Source organism: Notamacropus eugenii, chromosome 1 (genome assembly GCF_028372415.1).
Source record: "Notamacropus eugenii isolate mMacEug1 chromosome 1, mMacEug1.pri_v2, whole genome shotgun sequence".
Taxonomy (NCBI): Eukaryota; Metazoa; Chordata; class Mammalia; order Diprotodontia; family Macropodidae; genus Notamacropus; species Notamacropus eugenii.
The window spans coordinates 482,454,686-482,482,033 of NC_092872.1; the positions used below are offsets into that span (position 1 = coordinate 482,454,686).

Sequence of the window (27,348 nt, forward strand, 5' to 3'; positions counted from 1 at the left end):
GTCAACTTTGCTTAGTTTCACCATGGCTGATCTGGTCTGTCACAGAGCCATCAGTGACATCTTCTTCCCTTTCCTTTTTTCTTTTATCAATTAGCCAGCTTTTTTATTTTTAATTTCTTTTTTTTAAAGATTTAAACTTATTTATTTATTTTTAGTTTTCAACACTCTTTTCCACAAGATTTTGAGTTCCAAATTTTCTCCTCATTTTTCCCCTCCCCTAACCCCAAGATGGCATGCATTCTGATTACCCCTTCCCTTTTGTCATTTCCCCCCCTTTTATTTCCTTCCCCTTTACTTTCTTGAAGGGCAAGATTTATATCCCAGTTGCATGTAAAAACAGGTTTTTTTTAACATTTGTTTTTAAAACTTTGAGCTCTAGGTTCTCTTCCTTCTTCCCTCCCTACCCAACCCCATTGAGAAGGCAAGCATAGATTATACATGTGTAGTTATGTGAAACACCTCCATAATAGTCATCTTGTGGGAGACTATTTTCCTCCATCCTATTCTGCTCCCAAATTATTGTATTTTTTCCTTTGACCGTGTCCCTTTTCTAAAATGTTTGCTTTTGGTTGCCCCTCCTCCAATCTTTCTTTACTTCTATCATTCCCCCCCCCACCTCTTATCCCCTTCCCCGATACTTTCTTGTAAGTACTTTCCAATTGAGTGTGTATGTTATTCCCTCTTTAAGCCACATCTGATGAGAGGAAGGTTCACTCATTCCTTCTCACCTCCTCCCTCTTCCCCCCATTGTAAAAGCTTTTTCTTGCCTCTTTTATGTGAGATAATTGACCTCATTCTGTCTCTCCCTTTCTCCTCCCAATATGTTCCTTTCTCACCCCTTAATTTTATTTTTTAGATATCATCCCTTCATATTCAACTCACCCTGTGTGCTCTATATATGTATCTAGCTAGCTAGCTATTTCCTTCAACTACCCTAATACTGAGAAAGGTTTCATGGGTTACAAATGTCATCGTTCCATACAGAAATGTAAACAATTCAACTTTAATAAGTCTCTTATGATTTCTCTTTCCTGTTTACCTTTTCCTGCTTCTCTTGTTTCTTGTATTTGAAAGTCAGATTTTCTATTCAGCTCTGGTCTTTTCATCAAGAATGCTTGAAAGTCCTCTGTTTCATTAAATGTCCATTTTTTCCCCTAAAGGATTATACTCAGTTTTGCTGGGTAGGTGATTTCTTGGTTTTAATCCTAGCTTCTCTGACCTCTGGAATGTCGTATTCCAAGCCCTTTGATCCCTTAATGTGGAAGCTGCTAGATCTTGTGTTATCCTGCATTATATTTCTACCATGCTTGAATTGTTTCTTTTTTGCTGCTTGCACAGTTTTCTCCTTGACTTGGGAACTCTGAAATTTGGCTTCAATATTCCTAGGAGTTTTCCTCTTAGTATCTCTTTCCAGAGGCAATTGGTAGATTCTTTTCTATTTCTATTTTACCCTCTGGTTCTAGAATATCCGGGCAGTTTTCCTTGATAATTTCTTGAAAGATGATGTCTAGGCCCTTTTTTTTAATCATGGCTTTTGAGGTAGTCCAATAATTTTTAAATGATCTCTCCTGGATCTATTTTTCAGGTCAGTGGTTTTTCCAGTGAGGTATTTCACATTGTCTTCTATTTTTTCATTTTGTTGGTTCTGTTTTATAATTTTGCTATTTCTCATAAAATCATTAGTTTCCATTTGCTCCATTCTAATTTTGAAGAAATTATTTTCTTCAGTGAGCTTTTGGACCTCCTTTTCCATCTGACCAATTCTGCTTTTTAAGACATTCTTCTCCTCATTGGCTTTTTGGACTTCTTTTGCCATTTGGGTTAATCTATTTTTAAAAGTATTGTGTTCTTCAGTATTTTTTGGTTTCGTTTAGCAAGCTGTTGACTTGATTTTCATGATTTTCTTTTTTTTATTAAATTATTTTATTTGTTTTCAGTGTTCTACAATCACCACCATCTATCTTAGATCTTTTTTTCCCCTCTTCCCCCCTCCTTTCCCACTCCCTCCCTGAGATGGCATACAATCTTATATAGGTTCTACACATACATTCCTATTAAATACAGTTTCACCTTAGTCATGTTGCATAGATGAATTAAAATGAATGGGAGAAACCATAGAACAAAACTTAATACAACAGAAAGTGGTCTGCTTCATTCTGTGATCCAATTCCATAGTTCTTTGTCTGGATGTGGAAGGCGTTTTGTTTTTTTTTTTAAATTAAATTATTTTATTTAATTTTATTTGTTTTCAGTGTTCTACAATCACTTCCATATATCTTAGATTTTTTTTTCCCCTCCTTCCCCCCTCCTTCCCCACTCCCTTCCTGAGATGGCATACAATTTTATATAGGTTCTACACATGCATTCCTATTAAATATATTTTTACCTTAGTCATGTTGCATAGAAGAATTAAAATGAATGGGAAAAATCATAAAACAAAACAAAACATAATACAAAATAAAATGGTCTGCTTCATTCTATGATCCAGTTCCATAATTCTTTCTCTGGATGTGGAAGGCATTTTGCCTGAAGAGTCCATTGGAAATTTTTTAAGTTTTTGCATTGCAATGAAGTAATAAGTCTACCAGAAAAATTCCTCATGCACTGTGGTTGTTACTGTGTACAAAGTTCTCCCAATTCTGCGCCTTTCATTCAGCATCAGTTCATATAAGTCTTTCCAGGCCTCTCTGAAGTCCTCTTGTTCATCATTTCTTACAGCACAATAGTATTTCATTACATTCATATACCACAATTTATTCAGCCATTCCCCAATTGATGAACATCCCCTTGATTTCCAGTTTTTGACCACCACAAAGAGAGCTGCTATAAATATTTTTGTATATGTGGGACCCTTTCCCATTTTTATGATTTCTTTGGGATATAGTCCTAGAAATGATACTGTTGAGTCAAAGGGTATGCACGTTTTTGTAACCCTTTGGGCATAGTTCCAAATTGCTCTCTAGAGTGGTTGGATCAGCTCACAACTCCACCAACAATGAATTAGTGTTCCAACTCTCCCACATCTTCTCCAACATTTATCATCTTCCTGTTTTGTCATATTAGCCAATCTGATAGATGTGATGTGGTACCACCTCAAAGTTGTTTTGACTTGTATCTCTCTAATCAATAGTGATTTTAGAGCATTTTTTTATATGACTATAGATAGCTTTAATTTCTTCCTCTGAAAACTGCCTGTTCATATCCTTTGACCATTCATCGATTGGGGAATGACATGTATTCTTGTACATTTGACTCAATTCTCTATATATTTTAGAAATGAGGCCTTTATCACAGACACTAGTTGCAAAAATTCTTTCCCAGTTTTCTGCTTTCCTCCTAATCTTGGTTGCATTGAGTTTGTTTGTGCAAAAACTGTTCAATTTAATGCAATCAGAATTATCCATTTTGCATTTCATAATATTCTCTATCTCTTGCTTGGTCAAAAATTTCTCCATTCTCCATACATCTGACAAATACACTATTCCTTGCTCCCCTAATTTGTTTATTGTATCAATCTTTATACTTAGATCATGTATCCATTTGGACTTTATTCTTATGTATCGCATTGGTCTGTGCCCAGTTTTGCCACAGTGTTATCCAGTTTTCCCAGCAATTTTTGTCAAACAATGAGTTCTTATTCCAGAAGCTGGAGTCCTTGGGTTTATCAAACAGTAGATTGCCATATTCATTGACTACTGTGTCTTGAGTACCTAACCTATTCCACTGGTCTACCCCTCTGTTTCTTAGCCAGTACCAATCATGATTTTCTTGCATCACTTTCATTTCTCTTTCCAGTTTTTCCTCCACTTCTCTTAGTTGATTTTCAAAATCCTTTTTGAGTTCCTCCATGACTTGAGACCAATTCATATTCATCTTGGAGGCTTTTGATGTATAAGTTTTGACCCTGCTGTCCTCCTCTGGTTGTATACCCTGATCTTCCTTGTCACCAGAGTAAGATTCTATCCTCTGAGTTCTTTTATGATGTTTACTCATTTTCCCAGCCAAACATTTGACTTTCTAACTCTTTGTCAAGGTAGAACTCTGCTTCCAGTGGGAGTGGGGAAAGGGGTAGGGGTGGTGGGTGTACTGTCCCAGGCTTCAGGAATTTTGCAGCAGTTGCTCTATCCCCCACCACCTGTGGGCCCAAGAGCTCTGGAAGCATCCTCTGCTGCTACTGCCGCTGCCACCACCCCCAACACCCAGAGTCTAGGTCTGAACCTGGCCAGACCACACTTCTCTTTCACCCAGGTCCCACAGAGGTTTCCCACTGACCTTTATGGCGTTTGTGGGTTGAGAAGTCTGAAAACTACCACAGCTGCCAATGATTCAGTCCCCTGAGGCCTGCTCCAGCCAGTCTGTGCAGGTACAGCCCACAGCAGACTGTTCTTTACTCCCTGCCTGGTGTGAAAGATCCTTCCTCTTGACTTTCCAGGTTGTCTTGGGCTAGGGATTTGTTTCACTCCGTCATTTTGTGGGTTCTGTAGCTCTAGAATTTATTTAGAGTCATCTTTTATAGGTATTTGGAGGACTTTGGGGGAGAGCTCAGGGAAGTCCCTGCTTTTACTCCACCATCTTGGCATTGCCGTCCTCTTCCTCCCTTTTCCAGGTCTTCAGTGGATCCCCACGGTGGAACATTCTCAGCTTGCCTTCCTCTTGTTCTTCTTAGCTTTCAAGAGTTCACAGTAGGAAAAACCTCCAGAGTGTAAATAGATGTTTCTCTTTTCTACCCTAAAACATGTAAAATTGTCAAAGGGGGAGAGCCAAATTCCCATTTCTTGCTTGGTCTAAAGCAATCTTGGATCTATTGAAAATGGGACATTGGGAGAGGGACTCTGTATAAACCCTGCTATTCATGTATTAATCTCATTTGAGCCGCACTACAGCCATGTACAGCAGATACCATTCCATTTTACAATATGGAAACAGCTTCAGAGAGAGGGTTTGTGACTTAAAATCTAAGTCTACCTGCTTCCAACTCTAGTAGCCTATCCATTGTCAGGCTACCATAGGGGACCCAAAACCTCCCAACATTTCCTTAGAGTATATTTTCATAATTTCTAAAATTTACATTCTTTGAAAAGTAAAGTCATATTATGTTATCTTAATACCCTTTGGGACTTCTTCCTCAAGTTTTACTTTCATTGGCATTATCAGGTCAATAGAGTGTGATTACTACTTCTTCCTACAAGATTTTAGGGGTAACTGTGAGGAGTTATAGCTTCTGGTCTTATTGCTTATAACCCCCATCTGGTATGCTCCTCTAACATTGATTAACCAGTTGATATCAAGTAGCTTTTAGGTGAGCATATTTACTGGAAAGGTAAGGACAGAAGTTATAAAAATATCTCCAAATCTGGAGTGCATTCTCCTCTCTGTACGCACAAGGAGAGGAGCCTCATATTTGATGTATAGAGGTACAGTGTAGGAAACACATGTGACCAGTGGGTATCCCCTGACCCTGGGAGTCTTTTTCTCTCTTTTCAGTCTCAACCATGTTCACTTCTGGGTCTAGTGGAGCTGATGGACCTTGTTCACTTGGACTAGAGCCTTTCAGGACTCATTCTATTGCTGGGTTGAATCAAGAAGTTTATTCCTCAGAGTTACTTCTGTATCAGATTCAGTTACTACTGCTGTTGTCTCCTGTAGTCTCTGTCATTGATTCCAGTCACTTAGGGGGACCTTTGATGGCTCTTCCAATGTTTTGAAGCTTATGAGGGCATAACCTGGCCCTTATTCTGTCTCCAAATGCTCATTCACCTAAGATCAGGAAGGAATAAACACAAAGGTGTAAGGTACCATGCACTCAAGGATCACTGACAGCAGGGTGTGGAGATAAGAGATGATGCCCTGACTCCCATGTGGTGGCTCACAGCAGTTCTTGCTTTGATAGTTGCCAGGAAGAAAAAGTACAGAAGTGCTGAGAGAGAGGAGTGTATCAGTCCTTTTGAAGGTGAATTCAGTTCTCGGTGTCTTCAGTCTGGGAAGCTGTTTAGAAAATTCCTCATTGCCACAGTCAGTCATGACTAGCAGAAGGTATCCCAGGCCTTGTTGTGTTAGGTTTGCAGCAGGCAGAGAATGTTGTACATGCTTTAAAGAATAGACCCTCATTGGCCAGTCTCTCATTATACTTATATTTTTCCTAATATGGCAAAATATAGAGACCTATTTTTATACTTTAGTTAGATTGAGCGTCATGTGATTTTGTAAAGTCAAAATGAACCATAGCTGTCTCTTTTGGTCAACTTCCTTTAGTATTAGACTTTTTATACTATTGTGAACTGTAGCATTATTATCAATTAGTCTCCATTTTCTCCTGGGTATGTAACATAACCCACCTTGCACTTTTACGAATTTGATCACAGATTGTTGATTTCTTTTGGCTCTCCTGTTTCCATCTAAAGCTGATGAATGGTGCAGTCTGCTTTCAGAGCTGATGTAACCAAGGAAATATTTTGATATTGTCCAAGTAATTGTGTAATTTTTCTCTTAGGAAAAACTAGAAGTGTTCTAAATGGCTTATGTAAAGTCTATCTTGAGAGCTAATATTTTGTTTTTCTACATACAAAAACATAGAAATACCCTATACTTTGAAAGAAACTTCCCATTCCTCCTTCCTTGCTCCCTCTTCGATTTCATAAAACCTTTCTTTTTTTTTTTTTGGCGTAGTCTTTCCTGTGACAGGTAGTTACTGCTCTATACTCATTGCCTCCTCTTATCTGACATCCTCTAACTTTTCTAGAATTAAAGTGGTATAATGGAAAGGTATTGTCACTAGAGTCAGATAAAACAGATTTTGGACCCTAGACCTTGCTATACCTGGGGAAAAAACCCTCACTTGATCTTTCCATCCCCATAAACTGTCATCCTTTGTCTCTTCTGCTCTTTGTAACTAAGCTCCTCAAAAAAGTCACTTACATTAGGTACCTTGACTTTCTCTCCTCTCATTTACTTTTTAAAACCTACCCCCCACACTCCAACTTCTAACTTTATCATTCCATTGAAATTGCTTTCCACAAAGTTCATTAAGGTCTCTTACTTACCAAATCAAGTGGCCCTTTCTCAATCCTTGTCCTCCTTGATAACTCTGTAGTGTTTGACATGTTTACTCTCTCTTTCTTGATACCATCCTCTCTTTTAAGTTTAAGAATACCACTCTACCCTGATTGTCCTTCTTCCTGACTACTCCTTGTCAGTCTCCTTTGCTGGATCCCCTTTCAGATCACACATTCCAACTTTCAGACATCTCTTACTGGATTTCCAGTAGATATCTTTAACTCAGTATGTCCAAAATGGAACCAAGTACCTTTTCCTCTTAATCCTCCCCTGCTCCTAACTTCTTTTCTACCAAAAAGGGCAGTACTATTCTCCCATTCCCTCTAACTTGCAAACTAGTCATCATCCTGAACTCTTCATTCTCTTTTACCTCCCATATCCAGTCTGTTGCTGAGGCCTATCAGTTTCACCTTTGCAACATCTCTTGAATATGCTCCCTCCTCTCCTCTGACACATCCTCATCACCTCATACCTGTATTATTTCAGTAGCCTTCTGGTGGGTCAGCCTGCCCCACGTCTCTCCCTGCTTTAACTCTAATCCATTTTTATTCAGCTGCCAAAGTGATTTTGCTAAATTGAAGGACCATTTATATCATCTCCCTACTCAGTAAACTCCAGTAGCTTTCTATAACTCTCTCTATATTTGACATGTGTGTGTGTGTGTGTGTGTCTTTTCTTTTACATAAAAGTGTGTAAGTATACATATAAACACATTATCTTAGCAGTTCTTTTTGTGGTAGCACAGAGCTGGAAACAAAGTGGAGGCTCATTGACTGAGGAATGGCTAAGGGAATTATATTCCATGATTGTAATGGAATGTTTTGTCCTGTAATAAATGAGAAGCATGAAAAAAAAACTTGATAAACAAAGCAAGCAGAATAAGAAAAACGATATATGGAGTGATCATACTAATGTAAAGTAAAGAACAACAATTACAAAAGCATTTAAATGGAATGTTGTGATATAAAGAACACGTTTGGCTCAAAAGAAGAAATACAAGAAAATTCTTTGCCCTGCTCCTTTGCAGAAGTCTAGGTCCAAAGTTGTGAAACGTTGTGTATAATGTTAGCTTTTTTCAAGATGCTGTTTGTTTTTGCTGAATTATTTTCTTCTTCTTTTTCTTAAAAATTAAATTATTACAAGGTATGGCCCTCTGGAAGGATAGAGAGAAATTTGTTGATGTAAAAACAAAAGCTATCTATTAAGATAATCAACAAGCATTTGTTAAGTACCTACAATGGACTAGGCAATATAGAAATATTTGTGGCATTCCTCTGATTCTTGTAACTTTGTCATAAAAGGAAACATTTAGTCTGGATTAGTTCTAGGTTTGAATCTTAGCTCTGCTATATGTTAACTCTTTATTTGACCTAGAGTAATTCACTTTCCCTATTTGATTCCCATTTTTCCTTTTTGTAAAGTAAAGAAGTTGTACTAGTCTTGAAGATCTCTTCTAACTTTAAATTCTTTGATCCTTTGAGTTGGCCATCCTATTAAATTTCTTGGATGTGAAAAGTTTTCATTCTCTTCTACTTTAATTTTCTTTTGTTGGAGTTAATATCTGATATTATGGTAGAATTCAGGGAGTGGGGTATAGGGTTCTCTTTAAAGAAATCAGCATCAGGTGCTTTGCCACGTGAAAGGAGTCTAATGTCATTCAAAACCTCTTCTTCAATTGGAACTTCAGCTAGTGAGGGATTGACTTCAACCTGAGATAAACAGTCAGTGGCTTCAGCATTGATTGATGACGATCTGTTGAGAACACTATGGAGGTGTTCTTTCTTGAACTAAACTGCCAAGCATTCAAACTTTACTTCAGAGAGTGTGACTTTGATGGGCTGGCCACATTGTTTTGAATGTCAAACATGGATTTGCCAAGAAGACTATTTTATGGAAGATGGAGGCAGGGCAAGCATTCACATGGTGGTCAGAAGAAGTGATACAAGGACACTCTCAAAGTCTCTCTTAAGAACTTTGGAATTGATTGTGTGACATGGGAGACAGTGGTACAGGACCACATCAGAGAAGGTGCTGTGCTCTATGAGCTATGCAAAATTGAAACAGCTCACAAGAAACATGAGATGTACATATTTAGAGGATCCACCCCAAATGTTCACATGGACTATTTGTGCCCAACCTGTGGTAGAACTTTCTGAGCTTGTATTTGTCTGATTAGTCACAGTCAGATACACTGTAACTTGACCCTAGCATAGTGATGTCAAGGATAACAACCAACCAACCAAAAAAATACACTTTATAGCCAACTTTTTGGATCCTCTCAGCTTTGTAAAGAGAAGAATTATATATGTTGTTCTAACTTCCCAAGAGGTTAGATACTACTATTGGATGGAAACATATATGACTAACTAATTTATATTTCTTTTGAACTTTTTTTGCTTCCAAAGCTCTTACTTTGGGTGCAGTATAGTTTTACTTAACTTTTTAATTACAGCATTGTCATTAGCTAGTGGTTGTAGTGTCTTTCTAGAATTTATATTAATTTTAAAGTTATATCAGTGAATTTAGCATGCTTGGAAAATTTATGTACATTCATACATTCTAGTATGTTGTTTTGGTTTGCTTGTTATGATTAAGGTCAGGTATATTTTTATGTTGCTAACATTAAGTTTGAATAGTTTGTAATTTCAGAGGGTAACAGTAAAATTAATTTATGCTTATTTGCTAATTTTCCTGATTAACTTACATGAAGAATGCAGGACTTTTGTGACAAGATGGCCCTATTTGATTCTTTTTGTTGCTTTTAAAGTTAACTTTCTTTTCCTGAGTTGAAAAATGTTTCTAGGCAGAGAATTTCATTAAATGTAACTTTCTCACTTTGTTTTTTAGCAGTCTACTTGTATTCTGAATGAGGAATGATACATTTCTTTGATCCTCACTTGAGTCCTTTAGGTAGTCCTTTAGGTAGGCTTTACCTAGTGCTTATAACTTGATTGCAGAAATGACAGTGTATGTAGGATCATGTTACAGATCTCAAATTCAACTTTTTCTTTTTACAGAGGAAGAAATTCAGGCCCAGAAAAGGAATTTTGTCATACAGAGAGTGGCAGAGCTGTGATTTGTTATTGTTATTGTTTGCCCTTCCTTCTCGACGATGACCATGACATCAAGGAGGTGATGCCATGACATGCAAGTGAATTGGATTTGAGTGAGGGAGGGCTGTGCAAAGTCACCAGCTTCACTTTCTCCTCTGGAGCCATTTGGGTCCAGATATAGATCAGGATGACTGGAGATGGCCCTGGATGCAGTAGGAGAACTTGGCCATTTTAAGCTGAGTTCTTTAGGTAAGAAATAAGGTAGATAATGCCTCTTTTACCTAGTCCAAAAAAACAAAAGATAATCTGGGAGGTGAAGACCCTCAGGATTACTGACCTAAACAGAAACAATTGCTATTTACATTCACTCTGAGCCAGTGAGGGCCCAAACCAAGTGGGGCTTGGCCTAGAATTTAAACCCATGATGGCTCTTAACTCCAAGTGCTCTTTCTTCTGTATCGTGAGGCCCTCAGAACAAATAGAACTGTATCACAGACATGCCAACCTATTTTTCAATCACCAAAGAGAAAAATCTTATTATACTTGGTATGCTACTATATTGTCAGATACAGCATTGTCCTGCAGTTGATGAAACACCCTCTTGGTCAAACAACCTCTTTTATGGAACAGTTTGTGGAGGAGGAGAATAGATTATTTTTCTGAATTGTAGTGTAGTTTTAAAAGATGCAATTTTATTTCATTTAGGTATTAAGAGAAATCTAGCTGAACCAAAGACTGACTAGCAGTGGTCTGGTAAGGGACTTGCTTTTATGACAAGATCAGAATAATTTTTTGTTACATAACAGTGCTATTGCTAAGGTGCTGAATTTAAGATTCTGTTAAATTACTTATAATTTTTTTTGCTCTCAGTCTTGTTTATATGCTCAATTTGCTCAATAAATCCTTTCCTCCACCTTGGTTAATTCAAAGGTAAATATTAATCCAGACCTTTTTGCATTATTATAAATTCTGAATTTGTGAAATTCCGCATAATTGAGTATGCTGTTTTATCCCAAAAACATTTATGATATTGTTTTTAATAATCAGTTTTCATAGACAATCAGAATTTTGCCCTTGCTGACCAAATACATGTATAATGTCCAGGTGCATTATCTTGTTTTAATTAGAAGATAGTATAACGTTCTTTAAGATCCTCATGGTTTTCTTCTTTTATGCTATGGGGAGTTTATTTTAGGTGAAAAGTTATGAGCTCAGCTACAGTTGCTCTGAGTCCCCAGTTAGGAGAATCCCTAGTATTTAGGTAGAGGTTGCCCAATTTAATTTACTGGAAACATTTAGGTAGCAAAAGAGGATGTTATAGTTTAGTATTGGTACATAGATATGTACCAGGAGGTGAAGTTACAGAAAGAACCTACTTTTTCTCAGATCTTCATTCATCCTGGGTCTCCTGAGATGAAATGAGTTACTCTGTGGAATTGATGATCCTCAAGATATCTTTCTTCCTGTTACAGCTCAGTCCTTTGTTTGTTCCTCTAGGGTGTGTGGAATGCTATTTTTTTCCAATCTTTTTAATGAATGCTAGTTTGGTAATTTATGGACAATCCCAGGGGACATGGCTAAGGTTCTTTAGCCTATTCAAATACTAATCGTGTGTAGTATCACTACAGTTCTAAAGAATTTTCTACCTTTAGTCTAAGGACTTTAAGTGAGATTATTTTTATTGAGGTAGTGAAGTTGTTTTAGGGGTGCTGGACCCCAAAATTATTGAGGTATAGGGTGGAGTCGTCAGGAAAGAATTCTCAGACTCAAGTGATCTGCCAGTCAAGTGGTAAAAGTTTATTGTAGTGCTATATAATGGTGAAGGGTTCTTAAGGAATCTGAAACCTAAAAGGGGTGCAGTTGAAGTTTATATAGGAAAAATTACAGTGAAGTGTGTGCCAAATATGTTAATTAGGTGTTTTGGGGCAGAATTAGGGAATGGTCAGTTCTTAAAGGAACATGCACTTTTTGTATTTACTACACAGACATTTTGCCCAGAGTTCACCAGGAGAAGGGGCAGGGATGGGTATTGAGAGGTGTGGTTTTTAGGCTTATAATGTCACTAAGTTATCTAACAGTCAGGTCAGTCCTGTCTGTTAACCTGTAGTCATCTGGAAAGAATTCATGGACTCTAGCAGTCTTCCAGTCAAGTGGCAAAAAGTGTATTATAACTCTAATAAATCAGGTGAAGCCCCTTAGAGAACTCACAACTTAATAGGTGTGATGCTAAAGCTTATATAGCGAAAGTTCTGTGAGTGGTATGCCAAATATGCTAATTAAGTGGTGACATAACAGTTTATGTACCTTGGGTGCAGGCATCATTCACTACTAGGAACCCTGGGTGAGGGGAAGAGCTTCAAAGGGTTGTGTTTTTGGTCTGCTATTTCTGTAACAAGATAGCCACGAGAGTTGATGTCTATAACTTGACTTCTGGGTTATTATATAGGGTAATTGGGAGTCAGTACATCACAATTCTACAGATACAAGATAATCCTGTTCATGTAAGGGAAATTCTACAGAGGTCAGCTTGTTCTTGTACCAGGGAGAACTAATTTGCCTCACTGGGGCCCACTCATGAGTTATTGCCAGAGATAGGGTCTTTGGGCTGGGGAGAGATATGGTCCGAGGGCTAGAGTCCAGTCATAAGCACCCCATCATTAGAATTGAGTAAATCAATCACCCCACCCTTAAAATTGTATGAAATGAATAATCAGATATATTGATCAGTCTATCAGCAAACATTTATTGCCTGTAATATTCCAGGAACAGGACTTATTGCTGAGGATACAAAGATAACAACAGAAGTCCTTGTCCTTAAAGAGTTAACATTCTATTAGAGTTATAACACCAAAAAAGTGAAGTTTTCACACAATACATAAAAAATAAACATAATGAAAAAAAGTGGAGAGGGTAAGGCACTTAGAATTAGAAAGTTTCCATATTGATCTCACTTAAGCAGAGTTTTGAAGGAAACAGGTTTCTAACAAGGTGAAGTAGAAATGCAAATGTGCAGAAATTGTCTTGTGTGAGAAACAGCAATTAGGCCAGAGTGACTGGATGTCAAATATGGGAAAGAAGAATAATAGTAAAATGCTATTTTTAAAAAAATAGTAAAAAATAGTAAAAGGGTTGGAAAAGGAAATTGGGGCCAGGTTATGAAATGTTTAAAGGTTAAACAGAGGAGTTTATACTAGATCCTATATTCGGTCCTAGAGGAAGTCATTACAGTTTATTGAGTAAAGGAGTGTCTGATTAGCTCAGTGTGTATGGAAGAGGAATAGAAAGGAGAGATACTTAGAGTAGTTAGGATGCTATTGCAGTCCAGGCAATAAGTGATGAGGATATAGACTGGGGTGACAGTCATATGTGTAGAGAGGAAAAAAATGTGAGATGTTGTGGAGGTAAAAATAACAAGATTTGGCAACTGACAAGTTAAGTTGAGTAAAGAAAAGTGAGAAGTCAGAAATAATGCCAAGGTTGTAAACTTGTATGCCTCGAAGGATGATGGTTTCCTTGACAGAATCAGGGAAATTTGAAGTGTGGCAGTTCGGTTTTGTGGGAAAGAATGAGTCTAGTTTTGGATGCCTATGGGACTTTCAATGTAAAAATCCAGTAAAGAGTTTGAGATGTGATTGGTCTCAGGACAGAAACTTGGTCTATATGCGTAGATTTGTAAGTTATTTGCATAGAGATGATAAAGAAACCCACATGAACCCATTATTTTGTCAAATGAGAGTATAGAGAGATAATAGAAGAAAATATAGGACAGAGCCACAGGTTTAACCACTGTTATGGGGCATAATGTGGAATATAAACTTGTAAAGGAGATTGAAAAGGAATGATCAGACACAGGTAGGAGAAGCAAGAGAGAACAGTATTATGAGAACCCAAAGAATGGAGAATATCTAGGAAGAAGAAGGTGATCAACAGTTTCAGATGCTTCAGAGAGGCCAGAAGGAATGAGGTTTGAGAAAAGGCTGTTAGATTTATCAGTTTAAGAAATCAATAGTAACTTTGGGGAGACAGCAGATTCATTTGGAAGAAGTGATTATTCAGACTCTGTATTTGATTAACTTCTAAAAACATAAGTTTTTGATGTCTTCTATTTCTTATATCATCGTTTTCTCCAGCATCCTTTCCCCTACACTTCCCAGAGAGCCATCCAATATAACAAATAGTATTTTTAAAGAGGAAAAAAAATCAGCACAACTGATCAATGCATTGAAAAAGTCTTTGCAGTGTGTAGTACCTGTGAACCTCCTACCGTCACAAATAAGTGGGTTAGGGATGTCCTTTCGTGTCTCTTCATTTGAGTCCTGCTTGATCTTTATAGTTTTGTTACATTCACTTTTAATTTTTTGATGTGTAGTTGTGTTACATTGTTGCAGGTGTATATTAGTTTTCTAGGCTTTGCTTCACTCTACATCAATTGATATGGATCTTTCCATGCTTCTCTTCATCACATTGTGTGTATTCATAACTGGCATAATTTCTTGTGGCACAGTAAATATTCTATTACATTCACAATTCACAGTTTGTTTAACCATTCCCTAGTTTATGGACATCTTCTTTGATTCCACTTTTTTTGCTATCACAAAAATGCTGCTATAAATATTTTGTGAACATGGAGATTTTCTTCTTTGTCAATGGCTTCTTTGGGGTATAAGCCCAGTAATGGAATGTGTGGGTCAAAAGGTATCAACATTTTAGTCATTTGCTTTCCAAAATGGTTGTACCATTTTACAGATCTGCCAATAGTGCATTAATGTGCCTATCATTCCACAACCAATCCCTTCCACATTGAACATTGCCATTTTTTGCCGTTTTTGCCATTTGCTAGGTATATGGTTTTGATCAGGATTATTTTGATGTGCAATTCTCTTATTAATTTGTTGAGTTTTTTTATGTGTTGTGAATACTTTGGAGTTTTTGAGAACTTTTTATGTCCATTCATCATTGTTTTGCTGCTTTTTTTTCTTTCTTTTTAATGTATAGTTTACAGGATAGTGGGATTTATTGGGGGAGATGTAAAAACAGAAGATGTTAAAATATTTTCAAAAATGATCTTGCAGTAGTTCCTCAGCACACAACAGGTGAGGCAGGGGAGGCAATTTAAAGCAGTCTGGGAAAGTGGGTTTGAGATATTAAAAGTAACAATAGATAATTCATAGGTTGATAGCAGATTATGTCTGTATTGTAATGAATGGTCATGAATAACTGCTTTTAAACAATGTGGAGGGTTTTTGCTGAGTCTTTTAAAAAAATCAAATCTAAGGAGGGTAATAATAGTTTGGCAGGTCTTCATGATTAAGTAGGTTAATAGTTGCCCAAGAACCCTACAGTTAAAAGGACATGAACAATTTTCAAAATAAGAAGTATAATCCATCAGTAACTATATTTTTTAATGTTTCAAATTACTAATAATAATTACTTTGCATTAAAACAATTTTGAGATTTTACCTCAAACCAGTTCAGTTGACAAAGATGGTCAAAGACGGAAATTGTGTTAGAGGGGATGTGGGAAGACAGGTTCACTGATATTTTTCTGGAACTGTAAAATGATCCAATTGATCTGGAAAAAAAAATTAGAATTATATGCCTAGTTTCCACACACTTTTATCCAGTTTTCCCAGCAATTTTTGTCAAACAGTGAATTCTTATCCCAGAAACTGGGGTCCTTGGGTTTATCAAACAGTGGATTGCTATATTCATTGTCTACTGTGTCTTGAGTACCTAGCCTATTCCACTTGTCTACCCTTCTGTTTCTTAGCCAGTACCAGGTGGTTTTGATAATTGTTGCTTTATAATACAATTTGAGATCTGGTAGGGCTAGGCCACCTTCCCTAGCATTTTTTTCCCTAGTCTCTTTGATATTCTGGACCTTTTGTTCTTCCAGATGAATTTTGATGCTGTTTTTTTCCAACTCTAGAAAATAATTATCTGATAGTTTAATTGGTATGGCACTAAATAAGTAAATTAATTTAGGTAGAATTGTCATTTTTATTATATTGGCTCAGCCTACCCATGAGCACCTGATGTTTTTCCACTTACTTAGATCTGACTTTATTTGTGTGAAAAGTGTCTTGTAGCTGTGCTCATATAGTCCCTGGGTTTGTTTTGGCAGGTAAACTCCCAAATATTTTATAGTATCTACCCTAGCTTTAAGTGGGATTTCTCTTTCTATCTCTTGCTGTTGGACTTTGTTACTAATATACAGAAATGAGGAGAATTTATGTGGGTTTATTTTGTAACCTGCAGCTTTGCCAAAGTTCTTTATAATTTCCAGTAGTTTTTTACTTGATTCTCTGGGATTCTCTAAGTATATCATCATAATATCTGCAAAGAGTGATAACTTAGGTTCTTCTTTGCCTATTCTAATTCCTTCAATTTCTTTTTCTTCTCTTATTGCCACAGCTAACATTTCTTGTGTGTGTTCCTCCTTCATTGCTGAAGAAGACCATACCAGCAGAGAAATGGTGACATATTGAATAATGGTGGTGATAATGGACATCCTTGTTTCATCCCTGATCTTATTGGAAATGCATCTAGCTTACTTCCATTGCATATAATGCTTGCTGAAGGTTTTAGGTAGATACTGCTTATTATTTTATGGTTCCATTTGTTTGTATGTTCTCCAGTGTTTTCAATAAGAATGGGTGTTGTATTTGGTCAAAAGCTTTTTACAGCTATTGAGATAATCATGTGGTTTCTGTTAGTTTTGTTGTTGATATGGTCAATAATGATAATAGTTTTCCTAATATTGAACCAGCCCTGCATTCCTGGTATGAATCTTACCTGATTATAATGTATTATTCTTGTGATAAGTTGCTGTATTCATTTTGCTAAAGTCTTATTTAAAATTTTCGCATCTATATTCATTAGAGAAATTGGTCTGTAATTTTCTTTCTCTGTTTTGTCTCTTCCTGGTTTAGGTATCAAAACCATATTTGTATCATAAAAAGAATTTGGTAGGACTCCTTCTTCAACAGTTTTCCCAAATAGTCTATATAGGCTGTTCTTTAAATGTTTGATAGAATTCAGTTGTAAATCCATCTAGCCCTGGAGATTTTTTCCTAGGGAGTTCATTGATGGCTTGTTCAATTTCTTTTTATGAGATGGGGTTGTTTTAGTATTCAGCTTCCTCTTCTATTAATCTGGGCAATTTGTATTTTTAAAAATACTCATCTATCTCATTTAGATTGTAGAATCTATGGGCATAGAGTTGGGCAAAATAATTTCTAATTATTGTTTTAATTTCCTCGTCATTGGAGGTGAGTTCACCCCTTTTATTTTTTATTATAGTAATTTGGTTTTCTTCATATTTTAAATCAAATTGATCAAAGGTTAATCAATTTTATTAGTTTTTTCATAAAATCAACTATTGTTTTTATTTATTAATTTAATAGTTTTCTTAATTTCAATTTGATTAATCTCTCCTTTGGTTTTCAGTATTTCTAATTTGGTATTTATTTGGGGATTTTCAATTTGTTCTTTTTCGAGCTTTTTCAGCTGCATATCCAAGTCATTGATCTTTCTCTATTTTATTTATGTAGGCATTCAAATATATAAAACTTCCCCTAAGAACTGCTTTTGCAGTATCCCATAAGATTTGGTAATTTGTCTCATTATTGTGTCTTTGTTTTCTTGACTGCTTTCTTGGAGAATTGAATATTCTGTTATTTAAGCATCTCAGGGACAACTCAGATTGGTGATCCACAAGATTTCAGTATTCCCAGAGTGATAGGATCTGGGGTGGTTTACTCACTGCCCTCCTGGTCTGAGCTCTGTGAATTTCTGACCCAGATTTGTATCTGAACAAAACCTCTGTTAGCTTGTCCTCAATTGGAAGTTTTAGTCCTTGCTCTACTTCTTAAATCAAAGACACACAGCTGCTTTTTGCTTCTGAACTCGTTTCTTGCTCAGAGCACTGCTAGAATCTTAGCCATTTTTCTTCACCACTCCTGGGAACATATCCTCTTCTTATCCTGCCCTGGGCTTGTGATCCAGGACTGGATAGTGAACAGCAGAACTTTCACATAACACCCATTTCTGTATCCTGCACTAATTCAGGGATACCCTGGGACCTCTTGCTATTCTTGTACTTTCTGCTTTGTTGCCTTAGTCCTAGCCCTCTTTATGTTACTTGGTGTTGGAATGTTCTATGCATGATGTGCTCCTGGACAAAAACCATCCCTAGTATCCACAGACTTCTCTGCCTCCCTAAGCTGACTTGAAAGGAAAAATTACCCATGATGATTTTTTCCTTGGATTTCCTGATAAAAATTCTCTCTTGTCTTCTAGATATATGTAGAGGAGATGTGATTGGGGAGTTAAGCTGTACTTCTTCCTGCTATTCTACCATCTTGACTCTTCGTCTTGCAGTTTAACCACTATTTTTAGTGAAGTTTGCAGTAGCAAGTTTTTTCTCCCTTTTCTTTCTGGAGGTGATCTATTAATTTTTTTAATTGGTATTTTGTTTTCTGTGTTCACAAGTTTTGAGCAGTTTTCTTGTATTTTTTTTGGATTATGACATTCAACTTTTTTGCTTGATATGTTCTTCTGGGAGATAGACAATTCTTAGATCATCTCTCTTATCTGTCTTTGATATCAGTATGTTTTTTGTATAGCAATTGTGATTTCTTTTTAACGTTATTGATTTTGCTTCTCTTCTTCCAGCTTGTCCTTTATTTTTGTATATTTGCATTCCTAATCATTTGTTCTTCTTTTGTGTCTTTGATGTAGATTGCCATTATAGATTACAGTTTTTCTGTTCTACCAGTTATTATTGCAATGTAAGGCAGAAGTTCTGCTTTCACAGTTCTTATTTCTTTCTTGAACTATTTGGGAACATCTTGCCATGGTTTCAAAGTCTCTTGGGAATCCATAGGGTTTTCTCCCTTATTAGAGGTTGATTTGTTTTCATTTTCTTGCAATATTTATTTGTAGATGACTGGCCTCAGATGAACTGGAGGCCATATTTTTTGCAGTTACTAATATCTTCTCTATTGTTTTATCTGCTTGTGCTCAAGGTCTTTAACGGAATTTTCTTCCTTAGGAGATCTTTGGTAATTTCATGCTTTTCTCCCTTATATTTCAATATTGCTCATTTTCTGACACCTTCCCTTTGGTGTTCAATTTCCTGGGACTATAAGTCAAAGTTCTCTCAACCTCTTCCCACGCTAGACAATTAATATTTCACTGGCTTCAGTCTCTGTCTCAAGTGACTTCTGGGTGGAGACAGGACTGGCCTCAGCTGGATGCCAGTCCCCTTTGGTGAAACCTCAGATAACCTTCATCCTCTCGTTTCCCCCTGTTCTTTAATTCCCTGCATAATTTCTGCTGTAGTACCCAATGCTGTCATACTGTTCTAGCCAGAGTAAGCTTCTGGTTTTTGGTTTTCCACACAGGGAGGTAGGGACAAAGTTGAAGTGTTGTAATCCCTGCCTAGGTCAGCTTGTGCAGCCCTTCCAGAGAGGGATAACTGGTGTGTGAGAAGGTGCTGATTGAGTGAATACATTTGAAAGTAGGAATTAGCTTTCTCTGCTGTTAGTTTTTTGGATTGTTATGTTATCAGACTTCTTGGTGTCTTAGACCAGTGGTGTCAGACTCAAATAAAAATGGGGGCTACTGAACTATAATAAGGATCCCATTGTGTTTTTATTTATTTTGTTAAATATTTTACAATTTTTTAAAAATCTGGTTTGGCCACACTTGGAAATTTGGTGGGCAGCATGTTAAAATTGCTTTATCTTTTGTGCATAATTCCTATTTTGGAGATGTTTGCAGTGTTATAAGGATTGAAAAAAAGTGTCTAATTCTCCAGTCTCATTGGTTCTGTGATCAATATCAATAAAGACCCGAAACTGTAAAATAAATGTAGTGGGGAATAATAGTTTAGCAACTTATCAGAATATTCCCGTCATCAGAATATTTGCATTAATTATGCCAATTTTGTTCCTTGTGGAACAATAGAAAAACTGCTTACCAGTAGAATTACATAAAAAGAGTCACAAGCATGGGATTCCATTGACATTGTAAGCTTTTTTTTCTTGCAGGGAAAAAATAGGTGCAGCAAATAATTGGATTAATTCATCTATTTATATTTGGCAGAATGAAAACCAAGTGGGTGCAGGTCATCGCCTACTCCAAGTTTCCCAGGGTTTGGGAAAAACCACTCCAGGAGTTTCAGAATGTGAAAGAATTGGAACGTGTGGCTTGTGTTGGTGCTCTCTAAGGAATGTCACCCCTCTTGCATTCTTTAGACACATACCAAGTACCCGTGGCCTTCCTCTTTTCCCCCAGTTTGCTCTCATATTCATGCTTCAGAACCATAGCAAACCTTCATGGCCATAACATGGAAAATGTTTGTTACTGTGATAGAACAGACACTGTTTCTCAAGGAGGTTATTAATGATGAGTTTCTGAGTAGGACCCTGAGGACAAAAAACATTCAAATAAATAGCTAAATCCACAAAGTCTAATGATTAGTTTTGACTGATTATTGTAATCTTGAGGTCATAAGCAAGGCAGCATGGCACGGTGGAAAGAGAATTGATTCTGAAGTCAGAAGAACTAGGTTCAAATCATGCCTCTGATATGTATTCCTTGTGTTGACTTGGAAAAATCACAACCTCCTTGGGCCTCCTTTTCTCATCTGTAAAATGAAGGTGTTAGACTAGAGGGCCTCTGAAGTCCCTTTCTGTTCTAGATTTATTATTCTGAGAAAAAAAATCTGTGTGGAGGTTCAGTCAGAATTAGCTCCTTAGAAAAACAATTCTAAAAATGGTAATGTTGTACTTATAATATAGATAGTTTTATTGCCCTTCCATTGTTAAGGTATGTGCTTTGAGCAGATTTTCTCTTAGGAATGGTGGATTTTTATCTATTCACACTTTTTCTTTCTTTCCTTCCTTCCTTCCTTCCTTCCTTCCTTCCTTCCTTCCTTCCTTCCTTCCTTCCTTCCTTCCTTCCTTCCTTCCTTCCTCCCTTCCTTCCTTCCTTCCTTCCTTCCTTCCTTCCTTCCTTCTTTCCTTTCCTACTTTTCACTTGTTTTCTTTCCTTTCTCCCCTCTTTCCCTTTCTTTGCCCTTTCTTTCCTTCCCTGACTTCCCTCCTTCCTTTCTTTTCTTCCTTTTTTGAATTTTTCATTAACATTTGCAAGATGACTTAGGTTATAAGCTATGACCAAAGAAAGCTAAAAGATGTGTACAAGGCTTTAACTCATACACCAATGATACTCATAGTTCTGTGAACCTGAACTACCTTCGTGATCCTTATTGACCAAAAGATCTACTTGACACCTGTCTTGTGGAGTCTAGCATAATAGAACACTTTAATATAGAAAATATAAACTTAAAAGAGCCATTTATCTGAAGAGCAGTGAGTATCCTACTGAGTATCCCCACCACTCTCTTACAGCACTGTGCTCTGACTTAATTGAGCTAGCTAGCCACTAAATAAAATGAAGTAGAAATAAAAATAGAACAATTAAAAAAAATTCAGAAACACTCTTCTTTGGAAAATTTAAGCAAGTTTTTCAAATTAAAGACATTGAAGTTCATATACTGAAAGTGATAATCTTATGTTTCAGCAAGTGTTTGACTTAAAACTGGGACCAAGCATCCCAAGTTTTTATCATATTGCTGTAGTAAAGATACTTTGGAGATTCTGCATTTTCATTTAAAAAAAAAAAATCATAGGGCCAAAATGGGTTTCAAAGCACCCATTATGTCTATTTTCCCACCTTTACCCAGGACTGTTTAAATTAATACATACAGAGGGTTGTCTCTATTACTTTGAAAATATTTCCAGGGAAAGGAATTCTCTAGCTTTCCTTGGACAGCTGGGGATACTATTTATTATGTGGTAAGTGAAATGCTATATAGAATCATATAATCATAGTATTCTGTTTTTCTGTTTTTTCTATATTGGAAGATTGGTCAGGGAAGACATATTCGGTTAGCATCCAAATTGTGTTATTACATAAAATATTGCACATTTGACTAAGCACATAATATTCGTGACAAGGTTTGGTATGTATTGACATTTAGCAGCATCCTTGAGGAGATTAGGAAGGATACTTTACTGAATGGAGCAAAAAGCCTTGGAACTGTTAGGAAGCCAGGACTAAGCCACTAATTCCCTCTGTTGGTCACCTTTGGGTATGTTTGCTCCATTCTATAAAGAAAAGTGTATAATGAGTAGTAAATGCTTAACTAGTCAAAGTTATAATGAGAGTTGGCAGATTATGGTACTTTATGCTATTTTTGTCTGACATTAAAAATAAGTCTCTTGCTTGGCTTCTGAAAATGATAGCAAAGTTTTATTGGGAAAGGCAAATTATTTATCCATCATTTTTGCAAATTAATAGGCCTCAATGTTGGCAAGTCCTATTTAGTTTATCTTCCACAAAGAAGAGGGGCCCTTGCCTCCTCCCTATCCCAAAATGTTTTGAATGTTGAATAATGTATAGTGCTTCAAAATTCTCACAGAAAGCCTTATGTAAATATAGAGAATTTAAAGGCAGAAACAGAGTGGTGTACTGAAAAGAGCTTGATACAGGAGGCAAGAGATCTAATTTCTCAGGTCTTCTTTATATCTTGTGATTTAATGATCAAATCCTTTAACCTCCTTACTTTCACTTGTCTTATTTGTATAATAATAATAATAATAATGTTATTTACACTTAAATGCCATTTTAAGATTTGCAAATTTTTTACAATATAGAAAAATTTATTAAGTAGTTTTAATGTTCATAGTGCTAAGCTATATGCCAAGGAAGATACAAAGTTTAGCTAAACATGGTAGCTATTTTCAAGGAACTTAGCCTGGAAGGGGGCTAAGATAACAAATAGCTATAATACCCAATGTTAAGTAAGCTCATTAAATAATTATGAGGCAAAATAATATGTGAAATCAAAGAATAACTACTTAAAACAATCCCAAGTAATTTTTCACTTGAATTAAACACAGAGGCCTAGAACAGTTGATCTCTTGCAGTCTCTCCCATACCTAAAAATTATAATCTTTGAGTTAGTAGGGTACAGCAGAAAGAGCACTGACATTAGAGACATAAGACCTAGCCTCTGCCCTTGACTTTGTTACTTATTAGTTGTATAATAGTGAGAAAATGATCTAAAATCATAGAATGTTAGAACTGAAAGGGGCTTTAAAAGATCACCAGGTCAGTGTTATAAACAGTATTTAAATGGATCTTACCAGTATTGTTGCCCCTTCCAAAGATGTAGGTCACAACTCACCTATGACTGCCCATCCTGTGTGTTTCTTGTCTTTACCCTCCCTGTCATTACTAGGGCTTTTCCTCACTTTTTCCTGACGTTACAAGGATTAAATACTAGTAGAGCACAGGGACTATCCATTGGCTATACGTCTGTTGTCCCTTATTCTTTCCATGTGACCATTTTATCATTTTTTGCTTATATATTTCTTGATGACATCTTTTTTGTCCTGTTTTCCTTTGTAATACTTGCTTTTCATAGAATTTCTCTACTTTTTTTATCCTTTGCAACATTTGTTGATGCATTAAACTGCAACTATTTTTATAATGGTCTCTTTGCAAACATTTATGAACACTGTAACATGAGAACTAAATGTCAGTCATTCAGTCCTTTAATATTTATTAAGCTCCTGTTATGTTCCAGGTTTTGCGCTAAGCACTGGATGAAAAGAAAGGCAAAACAAAACCAAAGTAAAAATGTAGTCCCTACTGTCAAGAAGCTCACAGGATAAGAGGAAGACAATATGCAAACAACTATACAAACTAGATATATAAAGGATAAATTGGGATATATACAGGATGAATCTCAGAGGAAAGACACTAAGATCAAGGAGGACTGGGAAAGGGTTCTTGTAGAAGATGAGACTTAGTTGAGACCTGAATAAAGCCAGGGAAGTAATATAGTATTGTTACTTAGTATAGTATAATCAACGCTATGGTTTTTCCACTAGCAGTGTATAGTTGTGAGACCTGGACTATAAGGAAAACTGAGTACCACAGAATTGATGCTTTCAAATTGTGATGCTGTAGAAGACTTTTGAGAATTCCTTGGCTGGCAAGGAGCTCAAAATCAGTCAATACTTAAATTAATTCAGGAGGTCAGATACTGTAGCTGAAACTTAAATACTTTGGTGACATAATGAGAAAACAGGACTCATTGGAAAAGACCCTGATATTGGGAAACATTGAAGGTAAAAGGAGAAGGGGAATGCAGAGGATGGGAAGTATAGTGTCATGGAAGCAACAAGCATGAACTTCAGCAGACTTCATGAGATGATAATAGAGGATAGAAGGGTCTGGTGTGTTATGGTCCATGAGTTGCAACTGAACAACAACAAAAGGGAAGTAAGCGATAGAGTTCTAGGTATGGTGGACAGCTGGTGAAAATGCCTTGAGTTGGAAGATTGAATATCTAGCATGAGGAACAGCCAAGAGACTGTTAAATAGATTTGAGTACCTGGAGGGTGGAATAAGGGGTAAGAAGACTAGAAATGTAGGATGGGGATAGGTTATGAAAATATTAAAAAGCCAGAAAGAGGATTTTATATTTGATCCTGGAGGTAATAGGAGGAGGATTTTATATTTGATCCTGGAGGTAATAGGGAGTTTAGTCTGTGTGTGTGTGTGTATGTGTGTGTGTATCTGTGTCTGTGTGTGTGTGTCTGTGTGTTTATGTGGGGGTGGGAGTCAGAGAGAGGAGTGGGGAAGAGGGAAAGATGTGGTCAGATCTGTGCTTCAGAAGGATCACTCTGGCAGCTCAGTGGAGAACAGAATGGAGTGGGGAGAAACCTGAGGCTGGAAGACCAGCCAAAAAGCTGTTGTAATGGTCCAAGTATGACATAATGAGCACCTGTACCACTATGGTAGCAATATGATTAAAGAGAAGGGGGCATTTGTAAGATATGAGGCAAAGGTAGAAATAATAGAACTTATCCATCGATTGGATGTGGAGGGTGAAAGAGGGTGAAGGGGTCAAGTATGATGCCTACGTTTGGAGACTGGGTGACTATGAGGATATTGGTACCCTTGACAGTAATAGGGAAGTTAGGAAGAGGAGAGAGTTTGGGGAGAAAAAAATAATGAGTTCAAGTTTGAACAGGTTGAGTTTAAGAAGTCTGTAGAATATTTAGTTCCTCAAATGATTTACTTGTCTTTGGATGCAGAATAGGACCAACTCTGCAAAATCCCTATTTGCCTCTTCACTAACAACCTGTGAGTGATCTTTTAATTTAGTTATAACTTCCTTCTTGTTGTATTAAAAGCAGGGATGCCAAGATTGATAACAGTTTAGTTCCTCTAGTATTGTATCTGCTCATTGGTCATTGGATAAGAACCTCATATGTAGAGTGCCAGCAGCTAAGTTAATTTTGTAAGACAGGCAAAAAAAAAAAATTCTTTCTGATTCTTAGCACTTATTGTTCCCTTTTTTTTCACTTTACCACCATCAATGCAGAAACATAGGGTTTGGATTGCCTGAGTATTGAGAAGGGAGTGAATGTTTTTGCCATAACCAAAGACTTTATCGTAAGTGTCCAGTCTGCTGATAATAGTCTCTGTTTTCAGTGAGGCTGTTCCTCAGAAAGCAGACTCTGTTGGAGGAACCATGATAGAAGCTTTTCCAAAATAGTAAATCCTTCCAGAGCTTAGACTCAGCTGGCATTGCCTTTAAAAACCCAGGGTCCCCTTCACCTCAGGATGAGGTCAGGAGCAGTGCTTTGTGAACAATTCAGTTAAATATTTATTAAGTGCATTGGATTGAGATAGTTCCTGGGAATACAAAGAAAAAGCAACACATTTCTTGCCTTCAAGGATTCTATTTGTTAAAAAAAATGGTGAAATGAGACCCAAGAAATGAAATGACTTTGTCCAGGGTCACAAACAACTTAGGAGCAGAGAACATGTTCTCTATATGTAATTGCTGGGAGTTAAGGATGGTAGAGAGTCTTCCTCCCTTATTCTAAAATTACTAAACATTAGATACTAGTAGAGCACAAGTGCTAAGTGGCCTTTACTTCAGACCACTCAGCTCTCTTACTACTATAATTTGCTGATTTTCGGAGGGTGTCCCATCCCCTCTCAGAGCCTCACAGTTTCCTTGTTAAGTAAAAAAGATAATAATTGCACCACCTATTTCAGAGGGTTCTTTTGAGACTCAAATGAGAGGATTGATGGATACTTAAGAAGGGAGGGAGAAGGGAACAGGCATTTATTAATTGCCTATGGTGTGCCACACAATATATCATTTGATCCTGTGAGATAGCTGTTATTTCCATCCCCATTTAATAGTTGAGAAACTGAGGCAAAGATTAACTTACTTGATCAGAATCACCCAGCTAGCAAGTATCTGAGGTCAAATTTGAATGAATTTCTTTCTCCAGGTCCAGCTTCTAATCCACTCTGCCACCTAGCTGCCTCTAGTTTTGAAGCAAGCTATACAAATTAAAATATTGGTATTGTAAAAAGTAATTAGTGGGATAAAATGCTTCACATTGGTTGTTTGTATTGATTGTAAATTGTATTGAGGTAAATAATTTTTTAAAAAAGTATGTTCTTTGCATTTTCCTCTGTTTTGCAAAGCATACATTGTTTTCATTTATCTGTTTGCTAATTTATTATTTCTTTTTAGAGGAATTATTTAAAAAGCTTTTTTCCTGACTATCATTTTTTTATAAAGAGATTTATGAGTATTAGTTTTTAGGTGGTGGTGTGACGTAGTGGAGATAGGTATGTACCTGGACTCAAGAGAGGTATGTCTGAAACCTGTCCCTAGTACACATTAGCTGTAGAACCCTTGGAAAATCCCTGTGAACCCTAGTTTCCTCTTCTATAAAAGGAGGACAGTAACACTCGACTCATAGCTTGTGGGAAAAGCTTGTAAAGTATACAATTTTAAAGTTTACATTTAAAATTGTAATTTTACCACCAGGTGGCACTTGCTGAAAAAAATGAAAGTGAAAATCACAGGTCAGCAGTGAATGTTACATAATCCCTGATTGAATTAAGTCAGCTGCATTGTGTGTTTGAGTGTTTTGAGTGTTGTGGGAAAAGTAAGAAAGTAGTTTGGCATAAATTTATCAGCTTAAGACCTTGCAACAGTATCACTGTAGAGAAATTACTTCTTAGTGGTTATGAAAAGTTCTTTGAAAACTGAACTGATGGTTGAACTTTGAAAGTTTATTCCAAATATTTTTCCTATCATAGAACCAAGATATCCCTGATGATTGCT

The 27,348-nt window shown here is 36.6% G+C and overlaps 1 protein-coding gene across 3 annotated transcripts in view; it reads left to right on the forward strand.

Annotated features, from left to right (window-relative positions):
- Nucleotides 1-27,348, forward strand: part of ABL1 (ABL proto-oncogene 1, non-receptor tyrosine kinase) — a 218,909-nt gene that overhangs the window by 55,135 nt on the left and 136,426 nt on the right. The window contains exon 2 of one of the 3 annotated variants that reach the window (XM_072632736.1): nucleotides 10,071-10,355. The exons of the other annotated variants lie outside the window; for them this stretch is intronic. Within the exon in view, the coding sequence (XP_072488837.1) occupies nucleotides 10,304-10,355 (52 nt within the window). The 5' untranslated portion in view covers nucleotides 10,071-10,303. The remainder of the gene's footprint in view (nucleotides 1-10,070; nucleotides 10,356-27,348) is intronic. 3 annotated transcript variants of the gene reach the window in all.